Source organism: Nothoprocta perdicaria, unplaced genomic scaffold, assembly GCF_003342845.1.
Source record: "Nothoprocta perdicaria isolate Ctin4 unplaced genomic scaffold, notPer1 scaffold_77, whole genome shotgun sequence".
Classification (NCBI taxonomy): Eukaryota; Metazoa; Chordata; class Aves; order Tinamiformes; family Tinamidae; genus Nothoprocta; species Nothoprocta perdicaria.
The window spans coordinates 308089-326718 of record NW_020456054.1 but is presented as its reverse complement, the minus strand read 5'-3'; the positions used below and the strand labels follow the sequence as shown (position 1 = coordinate 326718).

Here is an 18630-nt window from a genome sequence, read left to right as displayed (position 1 = left end):
AACCAAAGTGCCTTCCAAAGACACTGACCATCCGCATGGAGCATCGCGAGTGCCCGGGGATCCTTCTGCATTAACAGTTCCTGGAAGCCAGGGAATGAGGCACGTGCCTCCCTTTAATATTAATCCATGTGAAATAATCAAAGCGAAGAAGGGAAGCCCTCGTCAGCACCGCTACTCCCTCTCCCTACCACTCTTGGTGACAGTGGGTTGTTCTGCCTGGACATGGGCTCACTCAGAAGGAAAGACCCATTTGGACCTTCTCTAGCAGCCTGAAAACATATCCCAGCTYCCCTGATTTGGCCTGGATAGTCTGCATTCCAGCAAAATATACATCACCAAAACATAAGGAAGTGTTCTGCCTGGCATTCTTGACAGCTGTGTCTTCTGGAATGCAAGAGCTGGATACCTACATGAGGGCTTCCCTCAGCCATGGTAGCAGGAGCAGGACTCACCTCTGGTCCCTCAGTCCTTGCTCCTCTTCTCTCATTCCACTACGAGAGAGATCCAAGACCGGCACTTAGAGCGCATGGGGCATGGACACATTAATGCCACCGTCTCCCAACTGGATCGGCCGAGTCCCTCACAGTGCAGACTAAGCATAYGGAACAGGGTTGAGTGGAAGGGCTTTTGTAGCAAATTAGGCTTTACAGGCCAAGAATCTCCTACGTAAAAGTATCTGGCTCCCCAGGTTTTCAGCTAGCTTTTATGTAAGCTGGTTTAGAGGAACACRAAGACATGAAGATCCTATGGTATCAATCAAAATAAAGATAGGTAATATACATCAGTAATAAATCTGTAACTACAGTATTGGTGTTGCCAAATGCCACAAACAATACAAACGGTTTTATTTTTGACACAATCTTCATTAGATATCTACATTTCCTCTCTTTAGAGACAGTGGTCATCTTTCGTAAGAGGAATAATAATTTTGCTTTCCTGTTGTTTTATTTCTTCAGTTGGTGTTAAGTTTGAGAGAAAAGCCAATCAGTAGGTGCTAGTTTTCAGTGCAACCAGGACATGTAATGATGGAAAACTCAGGTAATGATCAGCAAAATACAGGGATTATGTTACAAGAGAATTATTTTTTAAAGATGCTGTACAGCAAATCATGACAATGAAATTCCTTAAAACCAACCTGAGCCTGGCTCAGTGCAGAGAGAGCTGGGATGGCTTTGTGAATACTGCTGAGCTCAGGTTTTCACTTAAATCTGGGATTCAGCCTCTTTGTTGCATAGATAATTAAAGCACCCTTTACTGTTTGAGAAGAACARCAGCAGTTTCAGACCGTGTGCTAAAGGAGGCTCGTCCTGCTACAGGTAGGAATTTGGCCTCGTCCCTTTCTTTCTTCTCCAGATAAGCTTTCTGTGAAAAAGCATTCCCAGCTTTATCTATTAACGGTCAGAGGCACAGAAATTTGCTACTTGGCATTGTCCAAAGATGGCTTAAAATAATAATAAATGGAAATAATTTTACATTAAATAATATTTGAAAAAAAAATCTTAACAACTCATTGACTGCCTCGGTACTTCAGGTGTGAAAAGGAAGCAGGAAAGAAAAGAAGACAAGGGGAGACATTGTCCTGAAACCACAAAGTCACAACATGGCTGCAGGACTTGATGCCACATGAGCCCTGCCACTATTCACTGTGGAGACCCAGAGACCTGGGATAGGAGACAAATCACAGAATCACAGGATGGTTGAGCTTGGAAGGGACCTCTGGAGATCATCTAGTCCAAGCCCCCTGCTCCACCAGGGACACCCAGAGCACAGGGCATAGGATGGCATTCAGGCAGGTTTGGAAGCCCTCCAGAGAAGATGGAAATGTGGGACCACTTTTGTTTCTCGGGAGATAGGCACTTCTGAATGGTGGCTCCTGCTTTTTTCACAAGTTAGAGGAGCCTGGGGATGCTACAACCCATGATAGCATCTTAAGATCCTATTAACAGGTAGAAACCTGCATTACAGAGGAGGCCTGCAGTACAGGTCCAACCTAGGTTGTTAAGAGATGAACAAGGACAGTGTGTGACACCGTCCTTCACACTGAGACCCTGCACGTTGGCTTCACGAGATGGCACCAGGCACCCTACTCCTCCTCCTAATTATTAGAAGCCTAATTCCAGCATAAGCATCTAATTATGTTGTTAAGATKTATGCAGTGAAGGATTTTTGACTTTGCTGGGCACATCGTCCTTATTTCCAATAATTAAACACTGCATTTTTTTCTGGCTCCCTTCCTATAAATTTTAAGTGCTTCCTATGGCCATAGTTATAATTTATATATTTTTTTTAATGCTCAGATTCAGACAACTGATAAATTTGCCTTTGGTTTGTACTTGGAAATAATGGGAATAGCCATAAAACTCTGATCCACAGTCCTAGACCATTATGAACAGGTATAAAATAACTAAAAGAAGGGTTCTGTGCTGCAGAACCTAACACATTTGTTCTGAGTTATTGCCACAAGAATCATTCGCAGCATTTCCATGAAATGGAAGGATGGGCAGCACAGAACCAAATGCAGAACTACTGCAACAACAATTTTCACACTGACTTTGCTTTCACTGTAAAACACCGAGGACTGACTACCAGGGTGGAGAAGAAATACTGGGAGAGGCAGGAAGAGAAAGGCAAATCTTTCTTTGGATGGACGTCAAATCTCATAAAGCTTAAATCTTAAATTATTCTGTTCAAAATATTGTAGAGAACCTCTAATGTCCAAATTGTCAATCCCTTCTAGCATCAGCAGAAGCAAATGGCAGAATCACAGAATGATTAATGTTGTAAAGGACCTTTGGAGATCATCCAAGTCCAAGGCCCCTGCACAGCGAGGGTCACCCAGAGCAGGCTGCCCGGGGACAGCTCTTTGCACTCATGCATGGAAGGGAATATTGATTCAATCTCAAATCCACCTGCAAAATACTTGCACTAAGCATTAGATTTATTCATGAAGTGAAAACATACTTTTAGGTGGGTGTTCTCAACCAGTGAGTGTTTTTTCATTGCAGTGGTCAATGACATTAAAACTATCCATTTATGTTAGTTTTATATAATCAACAGTAAAAGTTTAATATCACTGTTGTCCTTAATGAATATTTTTATGCACAGGCATGAGTTTGCACATGCCACTGCCATCCTGAGTCTTGGATACCCAACTCCCTTATTTTAAACATTGTCTCTATATCATTCCTTCAGTGTTTCTTACATTTTTTGAAATGTAAGATATATCATCAGTTGAAAAAACACTGCACATTTTTTAAGACACCTGAGCTAGCGACCTCTCAGCTTGGTATTCACAACCAGAATCAGAGGCTGCGTCAGCTTTTCCTTTTCTCYTCCTGTTTGTTCTTGTTCTGGCCTCCCTCTCCTCTCAGTCCCTGACATCCTCGATTGCAGTCCCAAAGGACAGGGACGACGCTGCCAGCTCAGCCTGGCTCCTTCCAAGCACAGCAGCCACGGGGCCCGTGCAGCACTTGCACTCTGCTGCCATTGAGAATGCAACAGGAGAAAGGCCTTCTGTGGGGAAATCACACACATCAATTTTCCATACAGAAAATACCCTTCAAAACTTGAAATGCTCTAAGCATCTCCAGACCCAAGTAGCCTCAGTAWAATCATGTTTGAAGCTCCTACCTGGAATAAAATTCAACCACAGTAGTGGGCAGAAAACACTATGAACAACCTTTGTTTGTTCTGCTAAAAAATAAAAAGGAAGAGAGAAAATGAACCCCAAGAATATATATGCATCTTTTAAAGCAGAAGAGGAGGAGGAGGACAGTTGAAGATCAAACTATATATATTTTATTCTGTCTGTGTCTGATGGCCTCAAAAAATAGATACTGTTGTTGTATCTCTCTGCAGCTGTTTTCTTTTTTGTTTGTTTGTTAAATTTTGTTTGTTTGTTTGAATGAGAAWTAAGCTCATATTCTTACAGGGAAGCTGCAGAGGAGTGAGGGAGCCTTATTCWTTAGTCTTGCTTCAAATCTTGCTTTATTCATTCCTAGAAGCTGTTTTCTTACTTCAGTTATCTGACAGATAACAGCATTAGTAAATTAACTCATGAAACATTAAAAGAAACATTCTTACAATATTTTCACCATTTTTTTGCATTGAACTCCATCAAAAATATCCTTGATGAGAACTTTATTTATAGCAATAAAGGAATGTATGAAAAATATGTATTGTGAAGTTAAAGTTAGCGTTTCTTTGGAGAGCATTTTGGATTCATATAGGATAGATAAGAATTACTTACCAATTCTTTCCTCTAATCTACCTTGACCACACAACGGCATTTCACAYGGGCACTAGAAACAGTTATGTAGTCAGGGCCAGTACTAGGAAAATGCACAGATTTTTCATACAGACCTCAAGACAGCTAAAAAGGACTGGGAAGGACCAGATACATAGAGAAGAGGTCCCTGGAAGAAGGGAAGAGGAGAAGGTCCCCCACAGACCTCTGGAACATCACAAAAAAATCAGATTTGGGAAATCACTGCAATAGCTTCACAATTGACCAATGCTACTAGAATTAAGAAAAATAGTTAGGCTAGAACTGAAACATGGAGACCTGGAGATCTAACAATTGAGTCAAACAGAATGACACATGATAGAAGATTTCCCATTCCCCAACTGTTTTTATAAACATTTCCTCTAGTTTAAGAAGGAAGAAGTAGCCATTTCACAAGCTGAGTGACTTCCACAGAATGACTGAAATCTAATAATTTTGTTGCTAGAAAGTAAGTATAACATATTGCATGACGAGTAGTGTAGGTCTGGAGGGCAATAGATTGCATAAATGCTTTTGGTTAAAATAGCACAGAGGACCCTTTTGTGTAATCCAGAAGTAACTGAAATTGGATAGCACAACGTTGAAAAACTGCAGTGCAAAACAGCCACAGATCTCCCATCTGTGCACAGCAGATCTCGGAATGGGCTGTTTGAATCTACACAGACAGTAACGCTTTGCATCTCCGTGATTCACATCACTTGACACTTGCCAAGAGCCCAGCATCATGGTCCCTCAGCATCCACATCCTGCTCACAAGGATGTCTGTGAGGACCATCGTGCATGGTTAGTTCCAAGCTGTCCTTAGCATAAAATCCCCATGGAACAMAAAATATGTCAATCTCACTGCAATCTATGCCAGATATCGGTTACTGAAAGCAATGCAACACTGGATCCTGTATCATACCTCCTGGTGCTAACTTCTCCATGTATTTATTTCACAGAAAGCAGAACATGCAAGACATACTCTAAATAATGAGTATGGAATAAAAAAAAAAATAATAGAAGACTTTTCTTCTAGAAGTACGATTTGCTGCTGAACAGATTTTGACTTCTGTTTTCCACTGCAATGGATCCAATATAAGAAATAMAGCCTTGGAGAATGTGCCATCAAAAACCATTCCAGCTAACCCCTAAGGCAACCAATACAGATCAGTCAACCAGGATCTACATTCAAATACTTTTCTGTCTGAGCAGATCAGGTTCTACCAATTGCAAACAGGACTTTTACACACAGCAAGGGAACAGAATACTGATCTGATGGTGGAAACAGAATATTATTTTAATAAAGAATAATACTAGTTACAAATACAGCATAACGTAAAATACTTGGAGCACTACTCAGGAACATAAAGCAACAATAAAACAACAAAACCAAAAAAGAAGTAGTAGGGAACAAATCAAAAATGGAATGGATCTTCTTGGGATCCAGTGAGTGATCAGGCATTTGGGATAGCCCTCCTCGGAAACGCTGCCATTCCCTCTGAGAGCCCCAGTCAAGGAGTGGGGCTTGTATCAGCATCTCCATCAAAGGAAAGGCAGTTTATGTGAGGAACATCAGTCAAGAAAGTGACTCAGAAGACCCACTAACCTTCTGTAATATTTATCATAAATATATTCTAAGCATGCTTACATATGTTAATTAAGGAACATCAGAATGAGTAATATCCAGATAAAACAGAAAAGTGATAATGACTGAGAGAGCAATCTGGATTTAAACACTTGGTTGGATACTGATGATCATGATCGACAGAATGATTCTAGTTTCAAGCATGAAGTTTATATTCTTCCTGCTGATAAATAATCTTTTATATTGTCTATGCCTATCATATACCTCCGCTTAGAATAACCACATGGGCATTAGATAGCTGATTTTTTTATTTATTTAGATGACTCTCCCCTCTCTTCCTGCATTCACGTAACAAAAAAACACTTTGAGAGTCAACATATTGCTGAGAAGAGCAAAAAACCACTGTTCTAATATGATATGATTTTTCTGTTATCAAATTATGTACGATTTTATGTTCCTGGCAATACTGAGAAAAAAAAAAGAGAGACAGTGCGAGCGCGAGAGCTGCTGGCTGCCCTGGGGCCGCAGCCGCCGCGGGCGCTGCTCCCGACCACCAGCGCCATGGAGGAGCACTCGGAGCCACCAAGTGCAGACCTCGGCAGCAGGAGGCACCCGGCCGAGGAAGGGAAGCAAAAGAAGCTACATTAATTGCATTCCATCTGGTTCCAAATAAGCCTAGATCTACGAAATGCGATATAACGGAACACAGGAGGGTAAGGGGAAAGGAAAACAAGWTTAATTAGATTAGTTGCAAAAGGTACTGCAGCTCTCTAACTTGTTTCAATCTTGCTGTATARATATCACTAACAAAAAAATATGCCTGGGCAGCAGAGGAAGGCTGCTGGATGATCTCGCTCTGGCTGGCAAATTCCTCGCCAGGTGGAGGCCTCTGGAGAGACAGGATACCTTTTCCCTGCACACACGTGTCCAAGCTCACTTTCTTCTTTCCCTTTCCACCATATTGATATAGCCTCATATCATAGAGTCCCATAGTCCCCATTTTAGTCTTGTTTAGAAAGAAACACTGTTTAATTAAAGTGTTTTTTTTTGTTTGTTTTTACTTTTGTGTTACAGTAAAATGTAGTTGCAGGGGTGAGAGCCTTCTGGCACAACCACTTCAGGGAAAAGAGAGCGCACTTCCACCTCCAGCCTCTGGCCAGCCCCAGGCCCTATCACACAAGTCTTAGAATAGCCACAATTTTGAGCAATGGCAGGTAACACCAGCCAGGAGAACAGGGAAAGAACAGCCATTCTAAACTAGGGAAGAACTGCCACTGGTACCAGTGACCAGACCTAACAGTAAGAAGATGARAAACCATGACAAATTCAGGTCTTCACACAAAGATTTCACCATTTTCCATTCCCTAGACAGCACACCCTATAAGATGCTTTCATCAAGTAGACTGAACTGCCACCATCTTCCAGGAACCTTCTTTTCTTAAGCCTTATTTTGTAGCAAATTCTGCTGCAGAGTGCGGTGCCATGAAGTACTGAGGCAGCTGTTGCTACAACAAGTAGAGAAATCTTCTGTACAGAACCAAGACCAGGCTTAACACAGTTGCAAGCACATGGACAAGGCCTGGCACACACTCGCTGTCATTTTCCCTGTGCTTTTGTTGCGAGATGACTGGAAAAGCACATTTCCTACGACCATGCAAACATAAAACAGCTCCTCAGTTGCTTATTGTTTAAAATATCATCATTTCAAAAATCCTAGCATATACAAATAAAATAATAAGAGTAAAAAAAAAAAGTGTCATAAATCCAACAGATCTCACTGGTATAAAGATTTAAAGCTTTCTTACCTGTCCGATGTTGTGTCGCTCGTTACTTGGTGCTTTACACCTGAACCATTTTTAATRGAGTCTTGTCTCGTGAGCCCTTGAGATCTGCTTTTGTCAGCAGCTTGTGTGGATATGTCACCTGGTGGAGCTTGGTGCTGCGAATGCTCCTGGAGCTTTGCTTTCTTCTCTTGAGGTGCCTCCTCGTTCCGTAGACCGCGGACACCGTCTTGCTCACGCTGCTGTGGAGCATTTGATCCACTGTTGTAGAACCAGGCTCCTGATTTTGTGAGGATTTCTTGTTGTTTTCGGCACAAGTTACATACCCACATTACCTGTTTAGAGATATGCCAATGGAAAATCTGTTAGCTTGTGAACACTGTGTTTGTCAAGTTTTGGTCAAGTATACATCAACTGTTTGCTATCACTTCCCCAGGTGGGAAGAACACAGTTTTTCTYCTGTAAGATGAAGTTTAAGAAATTTATCACTAGCAAAACAAAAATGTCTGTGCAACCTTGAAAGCCAGTTTTTTAAAAAATGTATAAATATAAAACATTTTTATGCTACTTCTGTTTCCCTATTTATACAGGATAGATAGCAGATGTAAATATAAAACACTTCTATACTACTTCTGTTTCATTATTTACAGTACACAGGATAGATAACAGATTGTATATATTTAAAGCATCTACCTATTAGTATTTACATATTTGAAAGGGAAGACTAAATGATAATGATAATAAAAATTTTAAAAAAAAGGACATAAAAAATCAACTATCATTCTCTTACTAAGCTACAGAAAGGAACATTGGAGAAGATTCTCTGCTGCAGTGAACAAATGATTTTATCATTCTCCAAAATACCTTGCTGATTTACATGAACTGGGCTGTGTATCTTGCATTTAACTGATGAAGCTGAATTCAGAATGTGACTTGATTTTCAAAGCTATTGCAAATGAAAGCTATCCTAAAATAATTTAGAAATATATTGGACAACGAGTCTCTCCATCTCACAGCCAAGATTTAATTTTCACTGTATAATTACTATATTAAGATGACCAAAGTTTCCCAGGTGAGGGATCATGAACTTACAGCTATGAGATTTTTAATATTACAAAATGTGAGAGGTTTTTGTATCTGATTACCTCAGTCACCTGACAGTGAAGAAAACTGCCAATGCCAATTATTTCTAAAGTTAAACTTACATTCAGTTCTTTCATTATATGACGATAAATCAAGATATAATTAAAAGAATGTAATAGGCCAGTAATTAATAAAGAAGCATATTCAAATTATTCTGTTATCTTAAGATTTTGATTGCATATAGCATTAATTCACTTCTGATCCTTTGTAGCTTTTCATTTGTCTTTAGCCTTTTACTCGGCTCTTTYGGTTTTTATATGTTTTTCCCTTGCTTTGGTGACAAAATTATAGAACGTTTTATGTATCCTGCACACAACCCTTGGAGGTCCCCCTCAGCCTTCTGCACGGCTCATCACGCCTCCACTTCCAATCACACCTGGAGACATCCTTCTTCCCTGGGCATCACAGTGCAACCARCGGTCTAGTTAACGTTCTTCATTATTCCTTTAAAGCAGCTGAACCTCCTTGAAAACAGTTTCTCTCTCTCATACAAAAGACACAGCTCAGCCCACCAGGAAGGGTTTGAGAAGTTGCGGCCTACACCTTATTTGGGTTCTTCATTAAGTTATTTAACAGAAAATCTGGGCCATGCCATCTAACAAGTCTCACCAAAAATGTTTTGACAAGGTTTAGCAGGCTGTGGAAGGCTGCTTGGGTATTGAGTTCTCACTTGAATTGAACTCATTGATTTCCTCATTCACAGACTGCCAGGCTTGTGCTGGAAAAGCCGGTGTTACCTGCACATTTAATCGCAATCCTGATAAACTTCCCTCCAAAAAACATTTTATAGCACTGATATGCCAGTTTTGAGAACCCCTGTCCTCTTATTTCAACACGGAGGACAAGTGTTGACACAGGGCAAAGAAGGGAGACTCCCTAAGCAGGTGTCTGAAGCAGGTTAGACCTGCCCAGAACAAAGGTCAGTCCCACGTACGCTTCAGATCTGGCCTATACCCAAGGGCCCATGTTGAACAGGTCTGTGCTTCAGATCTGGCCTATACCCAAGGGCCCATGTTGAACAGGTCTGTTTTACCTTCTCTGATTAAGTTCAGAAGTAGACATAAGTTCCAAAATGAAATTACAGCAAGGACAGAAAATATATTTGCCTGCTTTCACTGATAATGATAAAAGCCTTTAATATTTCCAATTGCTTAGTACACAGATGAAAATATACAGTGTAACGAGAGAACCAGGTCTGAAACAATTTTTCAAGCACACAAATGCTTAAGAATCTGAAAGACTACAGTCTAAATCTCCCAAAGCCTCTGTGTTTTCTCTTCCTTCCTTTCCCTACCGTGTTTTTCTTTCTTTCTTTTCTTTCTCCTGTCTTCTAGGAGAAGGCAGAGCATCACAAAACCCAGGTATCACAGGTATCACCACAGAGCCAGCCTGTCCTTGGCTCTCCGCCATGTCTTGTCCCAGAACACTGCAATGCACGATGACCACTATTATCCTCTTGTACCCAACAAAATGATTCTCTTTCCAATAGGAGATATTAAATTACCTCCTCTAAAAACAGAGGGCTCCTGATCTAACCTCTTCCCCACAMCACACACCATGTAGGAATATACTTTAATATAAATCTCAGCTCCTGACAGGCTTMACAGCTGAAACAGTGCCTCAAAACACAGCAATGCCACTGTGAGCGTCCTAAGACTCCCCTTAGGAAACAGGCRAGCTTCTTATGATAAAAGTTTACTCAACTCCTGTGTCTATGTAAAGAGGTCAACTCCATCCCTATTTAAAGATGTGGTCTGTATCTTACTTGCAAGTATCTACTATATGATCAGAGGGCGTTTTGTGTCCATCTCCCAAGTCTATTTTTCCATTGCTAAYGACACTCTACAGAAATGTACACACTGTAAACTTCTGTACAGCGTGACACAAGGGCCAGGGCAGCAGGAGGCTAACTCCTTCTTACCCTTCTTCTGAAGGAATAACTTTAAAAGGCCTGATCCCTCACATCAGACATTTACCCTCTCCAGTCATCACACTGACCACTACCTTTGATTTAAAGTTCCTGAAGATGGAGCAGCGCGGCCCCGTAACACTCTCGTGCCAAACACGTACCCAGGGACAATATCTGAACACAAACACCCACACGGCAATTTGTGGCTGTTGGTTCGGCTCAGTATGGGAATGCTGCCGATTGACAAGGCAAAATGGACAAAAGCTGCTCTCCCACATCTYAAATAACTATTTTTAGTAGTAGCTGAAAGCTGGAGTCTAAGCACTACTGATGCTGGACCAAGAGCTGGGCTCTTCAATACGAAAGGCTGAAACACCATCTAGTGCCCAGCGTGAGAATTGCTGAAGTTCCTTTAAAATGTGTTTCTTGGGTGATGTGTCACGGTGACCCCACAAAAGGCCTCTTGCCTCCATGTTAACATTAACTCTGAATTWCGTTTGTGCTTTTTATACAGCTTCAGACACTGTTTCTCTTTACAAAAGATATTCTAAATTTGGCTTAGCCAGATTTTCAAACCTTCAATCCGTTTCCAGTTCCCTAAGATTGATCCTACACCTGGCAAAAACAGGTGTTCTGAATCTTGAGAGATTTCTTCACCAGCCTTTTGCACCAATGCTATAGTATGCTCTAACATCCACTAGCACCTCCTAAAACCTGTGATCGTTTAATAGCAAAACTTTTTACTTAGAAGTCTACAAAAAGCAAACTCTGCAAAACCAAACTGTCCATTTAACCRACTACTGCACATCTGCAGCTCTCTCTGACATAGTTAATGCAAGAACCATTACTCCTTTCACTGTCATAAATAAAGGCATTACCCACTTTTCAGTTGGTGGAAATTCTTCATAACATAGTCATGCACCACTTCAAATCCATTAAAAATGGAAAATATATTTATAAAACAAAAGATATCTACAAAGAAAAAACATCTGCAGATATTATAAAGCTAAAATGTACATAATTTAATAAAGTGGCTATAATATGGCAATCAATATATTCAGAAAGCAATGTGAATAGATGGCTACCTTACAAAATACCACTCACTRTTCCCTGAAACATTACTGAAGTACAGAGCATTAAGTCCTGAGAACAAAATGGAAGTCTTACTGCATTTAAGATTAGATTAAAAGACACAGTATATCTGATTRCATACCGGATAATAATCTGAATTTGATAGCTTAGATGCTATAATCTAAGAAATGATGACAYCAAATCACTGATAGCCACCAGAACAGTATTTTGAACTCTAAGGAGATGCGAGGTGCAAAACTGAACTGAAAGTGTAATTGGGTTTCTGGAGAACAGTCAGGTTTGTTATTAATAGTATTACTATATCTCTTAGCACTAAGCTGCTTGCTGGGTTAGTGTTATATTATCTGTTGTGCTTKCTGTTACTATTCTGTTTTCTCAGAAAAATTCACTTGGTGTACATGTTATTTTTTTTTTATTCATGTTATTTTGTTGTCCTCATATTTTAGGTAAGATGAATTCCTCAGACATTCAGTGAGGTAACAGCAATACAGCACTGCAAGAAGTGGGGGAACAAAGGAAAAGGTAAGAAAAGTCTCATCTCTTCCCTTGAGTGCAGCATCAACTTTACTAAATATTTTTATTGAAGTTTTTCTTCAATGTGTCCTTCTTTCCTTCCTTCCTTCCTTCCTTCCTTCCTTCCTTCCTTCCTTCCTTCCTTCCTTCCTTCCTTCCTCCCTCCCTCCCTCCCTCCCTCCCTCCAAGCAAATGCAGATGCAAAACAATTTGATCCTATCATGGAGCAATGCAATGTCTGAAGCCACCATGTAACACAGAGGTTTCTTGAAGGACGGAGCAATCCATCCTCCATCAGACCCAGCTTTGCCTTGGTCAATCAGGGCTGCCACTTGGTAGCACGAGTCACCTGCTTCTCTAGGGACACTGAAATTGCAGTTATACAGCAAATCCAGGGGTGTTTGGTTCATGTGGCCCCGTTTGCTCCTTCCAGGCAGCAGCAGGGGCCAATGGTGTCTTCCTCCCCTCCAGGTGCAGTTTCCGAGGGACCTTCCCCACAGTTTAATCAATGGGGCTCCTGGTTGTGGAGCTGCATGAGCCACTAGGACACTGTGTTCCCCCAGAAATGAGACTGAGYTCCTTTTCTGGTGTAGGTTTGTTTCTGAAGACATTAAAATCCTCCAAAATCCTCAATAAAATAGCTTAATGGGCCACTATTAGTCGCCCCTGCCAGAAGTAAAACTTTTGAGAGTTCTGCAAGATTTTTAGAGGGGGAAGCTCTTCAAATTACAACAGACCTTCTGAAGTTAGCTGGCACATTAATTCCTATCTGTTCGGTTCTGTACACCATCAAAGAAGAGAGGCTCTTGTTTGCTCTAAAAAACATGGCCTTTCTTCCATTCCAAAGTCTGGATTCTCTTTTACAGCTGAGACTACTGATTGATATTACTGGTGAGGGAAAGTCTGTATTCCTGTTTATGAGAYGCTCCCTTTTACAAGTGTGCCTAACACTCCCAGTATTGCTATCAGCAGCCAGCACTTACATTTCTGGAAAGCACAGGGGCCTTCCCATGATTGGAAGACTTAGGTCTCATCAATAGATACATCCTTCCAGAGGCTCAGGTCAAGATTAATGATACAAGTTTTGTAGTTACTAAGATTTATTTTAAAGGCACAAATGCRTTACCTCGGGGAAAATGAAATAGATCATGTTACTTTATGATCATATGCTATAAACAGCAGGGTCAGGATACTTATTTTAAGGAGGCAGAAGCTTTTCCAGTTTGAGCTACTGTTCTGACTGTATTGATACACATAATCATCTTGCAAAACATGAAGGCCCAATGGTCACAGTACACATTTTTTTTAAGAAAAAGTGGTCATAGCACTCACTCTTCCTCAGATTTTCTTTTCAAGTATATATATATATATATATATATAATATATATATATATATAAATGCTTAATGATGTTTTCTTTCCTTCCTGTTCTTTTTCAGTGTTTATCTTGAAATTTTAGGCAGGAGGTTGATTGCCTATAGTCTTTTCCAACATGAATGATAATGATGCAACTGCTTTTCCATAGCACTTTTTCTACAAGAATACAAATCCCAGATACCTGTTCTTACCCCAAAAGAATTACTCTGGATGCATTTGATTGCAACTAAGAACAAAACCTCCCTGTAGTGTGTATGGACTCTGAAATTTTCCTTAAAGATAGTTTAGCTTGAATTAGGTATCAGTCATTTTATTGCATCTCTTCCAAAGCAAAATGTGCAAGATTTCCTATTCTCTGTAAAGAAATCARTAACATTACTGACACTACATGGTAGTTCCTTCTGCTCCAGTACTACAGCAAATAGAGGTAATATCCATATGGATCTATTTATTTATTATTTATTACTTGGGATACCTGTGGGATACCTTCACCTTTTATGTCACACCATTACCTTCAAGTGGAAGGAACGCATTTAGTTAAAGACACCCAGTACAGGAGCAAAGATTACCTCTGAATTTGTGATTACTATAAAAAAATGATAAAAAAAATCTTTTCCAGTATTTTTCTATGCCACTAGTCTGTGCTATGGTTCTACCTTTGGGTTTCAGGCAAGTAATAAAGGTATAATCAGTATATAACCCTACTGATGCCATGACCATACTGATGTGTTTTTATGCTTAGCTCACATACCAACCCCTGGACCCCAAAAAGCTCTATTTTAATAGATAATCCCACAAGGATTCCAACAACAAATTATATATGAGGCTTAATACATAAAGCTAACACATCTTACATGAATTTTAAGGGATATATGTATTTGCACATTTTGTATACTGAGAGAGAGCTATTACATTGTCAGTTTGCTCATAAGCTGACAATAAATGGCTATATTATATATGAACACATATGACAGGGTCACACCAAAAAATAACTCTCTTGATACAGTATATAATTACAATATTCTACTTTTTTAAGAATATAAGAGAGAAAAGGTTAATACAGTGAGTGACTACAATTTTAAAATGGTGTCTTGACTCTTCTGAATTAATYATCTTTATCATCCTAATGATACAGTGCATCTTTCCTATACCTTTGTTCTGTTCTTATCCCTAAGGCATAACCTGACACTCCTGTATATAAATCTTCCTTTCAACCAAGAGCACTGTCTGTAATTAAGACACCTGACCACGAAAACAAATTATTTATGCTGATAGCATGTAATGAAGYCCTMCATATGCCCAGTTGCACTTGAAGCYGTTAGTTGAAAGACTAATTCAGGTAGGTTAACACAAGCTAGAAGTATTTCATGAGCATGCAGCTCACATATAAAGTAACAGATGTTCTTCAACATCTATGATCTGTTTCACAGAGGGCGAAATAATGATTTTTGCTTTTGTTGCCAAACCAGAAAATTGCACAAAACTGTTTCCAAGTCTAACCCCTAGTCATTTCATTTCACGATACACCCTCTTTGAAAGACCATCCTTTTTCAGSAACGTGGCTGTTTGTTAAAAGCAGCTTTTCTCTGCTTCTCTGCCTCTTTCACAGTGKCAGGGCACACCCCAACACCCTTCAYGCCCGGGGGTTCCAGTGCAGCGAGTCCATAACCAAGCACACGGAGCCGCGAGCCAAACCCAGGCCTGTCGGGAGTCTTCGGGACGTGATGACGAGCCAGCCTGCCTGGGGGAAGGCAGCTAACACGAAGCCAGGTGAGGGCTGGTGAGGCAGACCCCGGCAGGCCCTGCAAACCTGCACATACAGCTGCCCTGCTCCCCAAACCKAGCACGGGGGCCTGCACGGCACCCTGCGCTGCCACCAAGCCCTGCGACGCACAAGGGGGRCTCTGTTGCACGGAATAAACCTGCTGTAACTGCACAGAATCTCGGGCAGCTCCACGAAGCCTTCTTTAACCCAGGACACTTGCATTGTAACATATGGAGAATGTGCAGTTGGCACCTTTMCTGAAGTTTCAGACTGCAGCAATCTCAAAGAAACAAGAGAGCTGGAACATACACTTGCTGCCAGCCAATCGTCCCAGCAACAATTCAAGATCATTTAGGAAGAACACTGGATTGAAAGAAACTCCAGTTGCCTATTGCCTCAAGCCACAGCATCTTTTAGTAACTTTACAAGTTGATAAAGTTCCATTTTAAAATTATCTACAAGCAGTGAGGCCAAAATCTGTCCAAACGCTTTTCCAAGGCTTACAGCTTCAATGGAAAGAAGGTCTTTTAACTTCCAGCACTTGTTTATTCCATGCTAGTTTATTACCCGTTATTCACGTACCAGTGCTGCCGTTCATTTTAAGTATTTCTTTTTCCTCCTTARTGTTTGCTGCCTGGTATCTTTACAGACAGCAACCATGTCCCTCTGCTTTTACTTTGCAAGATGAAATAGGTTTAGCCTTTTCAGGCTATGTCTGTATTAGCAMACAAAACATAACCAGGCCACGGGGTCGGGTGCGGGACCATTACTGCCCTGATTAACGCTCACGTTTCCCTGCACAGTTTTGGCCTTYGGTGACCATCCCTCTCCCAAACAAKCCTGGARAYGGTGCAGTGGATCAGCATGGGCCAAGAACTGCCCTCAAGGAGCAGTGCGGACACAGCACCCTGCTCTGGAAAGTTAAAGGCTTCAGGGGTGTGGAGCGGGAGCTGCGGGGCTCTATTCTGCAGCCTTTAGCATTACGTTAGCTCTGCCTTAGTGTTCGTTCCCGTGATGATCCTAATAATCCTACTCTGTACCTATTTCCACTAAAATTCATTTTTCTTGAAAGTAGGTGCTCAGATTTCCAAATGTCCCTCTACAGGCAGAGTGAAGAAAAACATTAGATCTTGAAAACCATCCAAGACTGCTGCATTTTTTCCCCTATGACTTACAAAATCAAGGGATTCTCAATTTGGAGTTGAAATTCCTATTTGTCCTTAAGTTAATGCTATTTAATCTCACTTATTTTTACAACTGATGTTCTCAAAATTATCTGGRTATATATTTTATGCTATCCCGTAGCCATCCAGTTTTAACAGTTATGCCCATTTGTTCCCTTAATTCCTCAAAGAATTCTCCATAAAACATGTTAATACAACCTTAAGGTTGGAAGGGACCTCTAGAGATCATCCAGTCCAACCCCCTGCTCCAGCAGGGACACCCAGAGCACGGGACACAGGGYGGCATCCAGGCGGGTTTGGAGACCTCCAGGGAAGGAGACTCCACAGCCTCCCTGGGCAGCCTGTTCCAGGGCTCTGGCACCCTCACTGTCATGAAATTTTTCCTTAAGTTCCTGTGGAACTTTTGGTGCCTCAGCTTGTGGCTGTTTCTTCTGGTTCTCTCAGTGTCCACCACTGAAAAGAGGCCACCTCATCCTCCTCACTSCCTCCCTTGAGGTAKTTATAGACRCTGATCAGGTCCCSCCTCAGCCTCCTCTTCTCCAGGCTGAACRGGCCCAGCTCCCTCAGCCTTTGCTCACAGCCTTTGTTCCAGGCCCCTGATCATCCTCGTTGCCCTCTGCTGGACTCTCTCCAGCAGCTCCACAGCCCTCTTGTGTTGCTAAAGTGCCTGTTGCTGATGGATTAGAAAGTCATGATGGAAGAAAAGCAGCTACATTTGTAGAAAAGAATCAAGAACACAACTATAGCTGGAGTTAGTTCATGTAATGGACATTAGAATTAATTTTCCACAGCTTTACAGCAAATTGATTCACTCTGTTTAACAGTTTATTATATAAATCTAGGATGTGTGAAGATATTAATTTTTATTTATGAACAGATRAGCACATTTTTATTGATTTTCTAAAAATAATAATAACTTTGGGAAAAAGTAAGTATTGTGTTCCACCAGATTTGGCACACAATAGAAATAACCCAAATCACAGCTCTGAGCTTTTCTATTTCACCAAGAATTCTTTTCTCTCAAAGGCCTGGATCAAAATACTCAAGTATCTTACAGTGATTTATTTTGAGGCTGTTTTATTGCCTCCAAGTCTCAATTAGATGCTATTTAGATGTTATTTTTATTATATGGTCTCTGTTCCAAGTTCTGCATTCCTGCCATGGCTTCGCTGAATGATCTACAGCACAGAAGTACTGAATACATGCAGACTTCTGTAAGCTATTCAAAGATGAACCGCAKTAAGTGTCCACATGTTATTTACTCCCATTAAACATGACATCAGCAAGAGGCCAAAAAGGGTGGAAGGGTAACAAGACCACAGTAAGCCTGCGGTCTGTATGTTGTTACCATTGAAATGCAGTCAGGAGAACGACACCATTTATATACTCCATGACATTACTAATTAATGAAGTGCTCTCAGGAAAAAAAAATAGATCTAAATGTAAGCAAATGTGGCAGATGATGGGAAAACTGAGATGGAGCCCACTCAGCGAGAAGCTAAGACCCATTCAGAGGCYGGAGGTCTGGGCTTCTTTGCACGCTAAGTCCGACACAATCGAAGCAGAATGCAAAATGTACATGCCATGCCCGCATAAGGTGCAGCTACAATTAATGCTGACCAAAACTAAAACCATTAAACCTWAAATAAGAATGCATTAATTTGTATATCAGTTTAATGAACTTCAAAATAGAAATGCAGGAGAGGAGTAGGAAAGTAATAAATTTAGTAATACCTAACAGAGTCAGCAATTTATTATTTATCACTATTCTAAAGAGAACAATCATATTCAGCCAAGGGTAAAGGAGGCTACCTACAATGGAATAAAGCTAATTTTTTAATTACGGTGTCAAGTGGTCCTCTTTGTAAAGGAACATCTGGGTAATGGTCTACTACTCTATTTCAAATACAGACAATTCTCTGCAATTCCATAATTACTTTCTTTCTTTAAAATATCTATGAATTCTGAATGTGAAAAATATTTCTGCGACTTCAGCAGCCTGTTAAGRCAGCTGG

General features: G+C 40.7%; 1 protein-coding gene across 7 annotated transcripts in view; it reads right to left on the bottom strand.

The window, feature by feature from the left end:
• The window catches only part of RIMS2 (regulating synaptic membrane exocytosis 2), a 340555-nt gene that overhangs the window by 304115 nt on the left and 17810 nt on the right, over nt 1-18630 (bottom strand). For all 7 annotated transcript variants that reach the window (XM_026051612.1, XM_026051613.1, XM_026051614.1 and 4 more), the window contains exon 2: nt 7658-7968. In XM_026051612.1, coding sequence (XP_025907397.1) covers nt 7658-7965 — 308 coding nt within the window. In that variant the 5' untranslated portion in view covers nt 7966-7968. The remainder of the gene's footprint in view (nt 1-7657; nt 7969-18630) is intronic.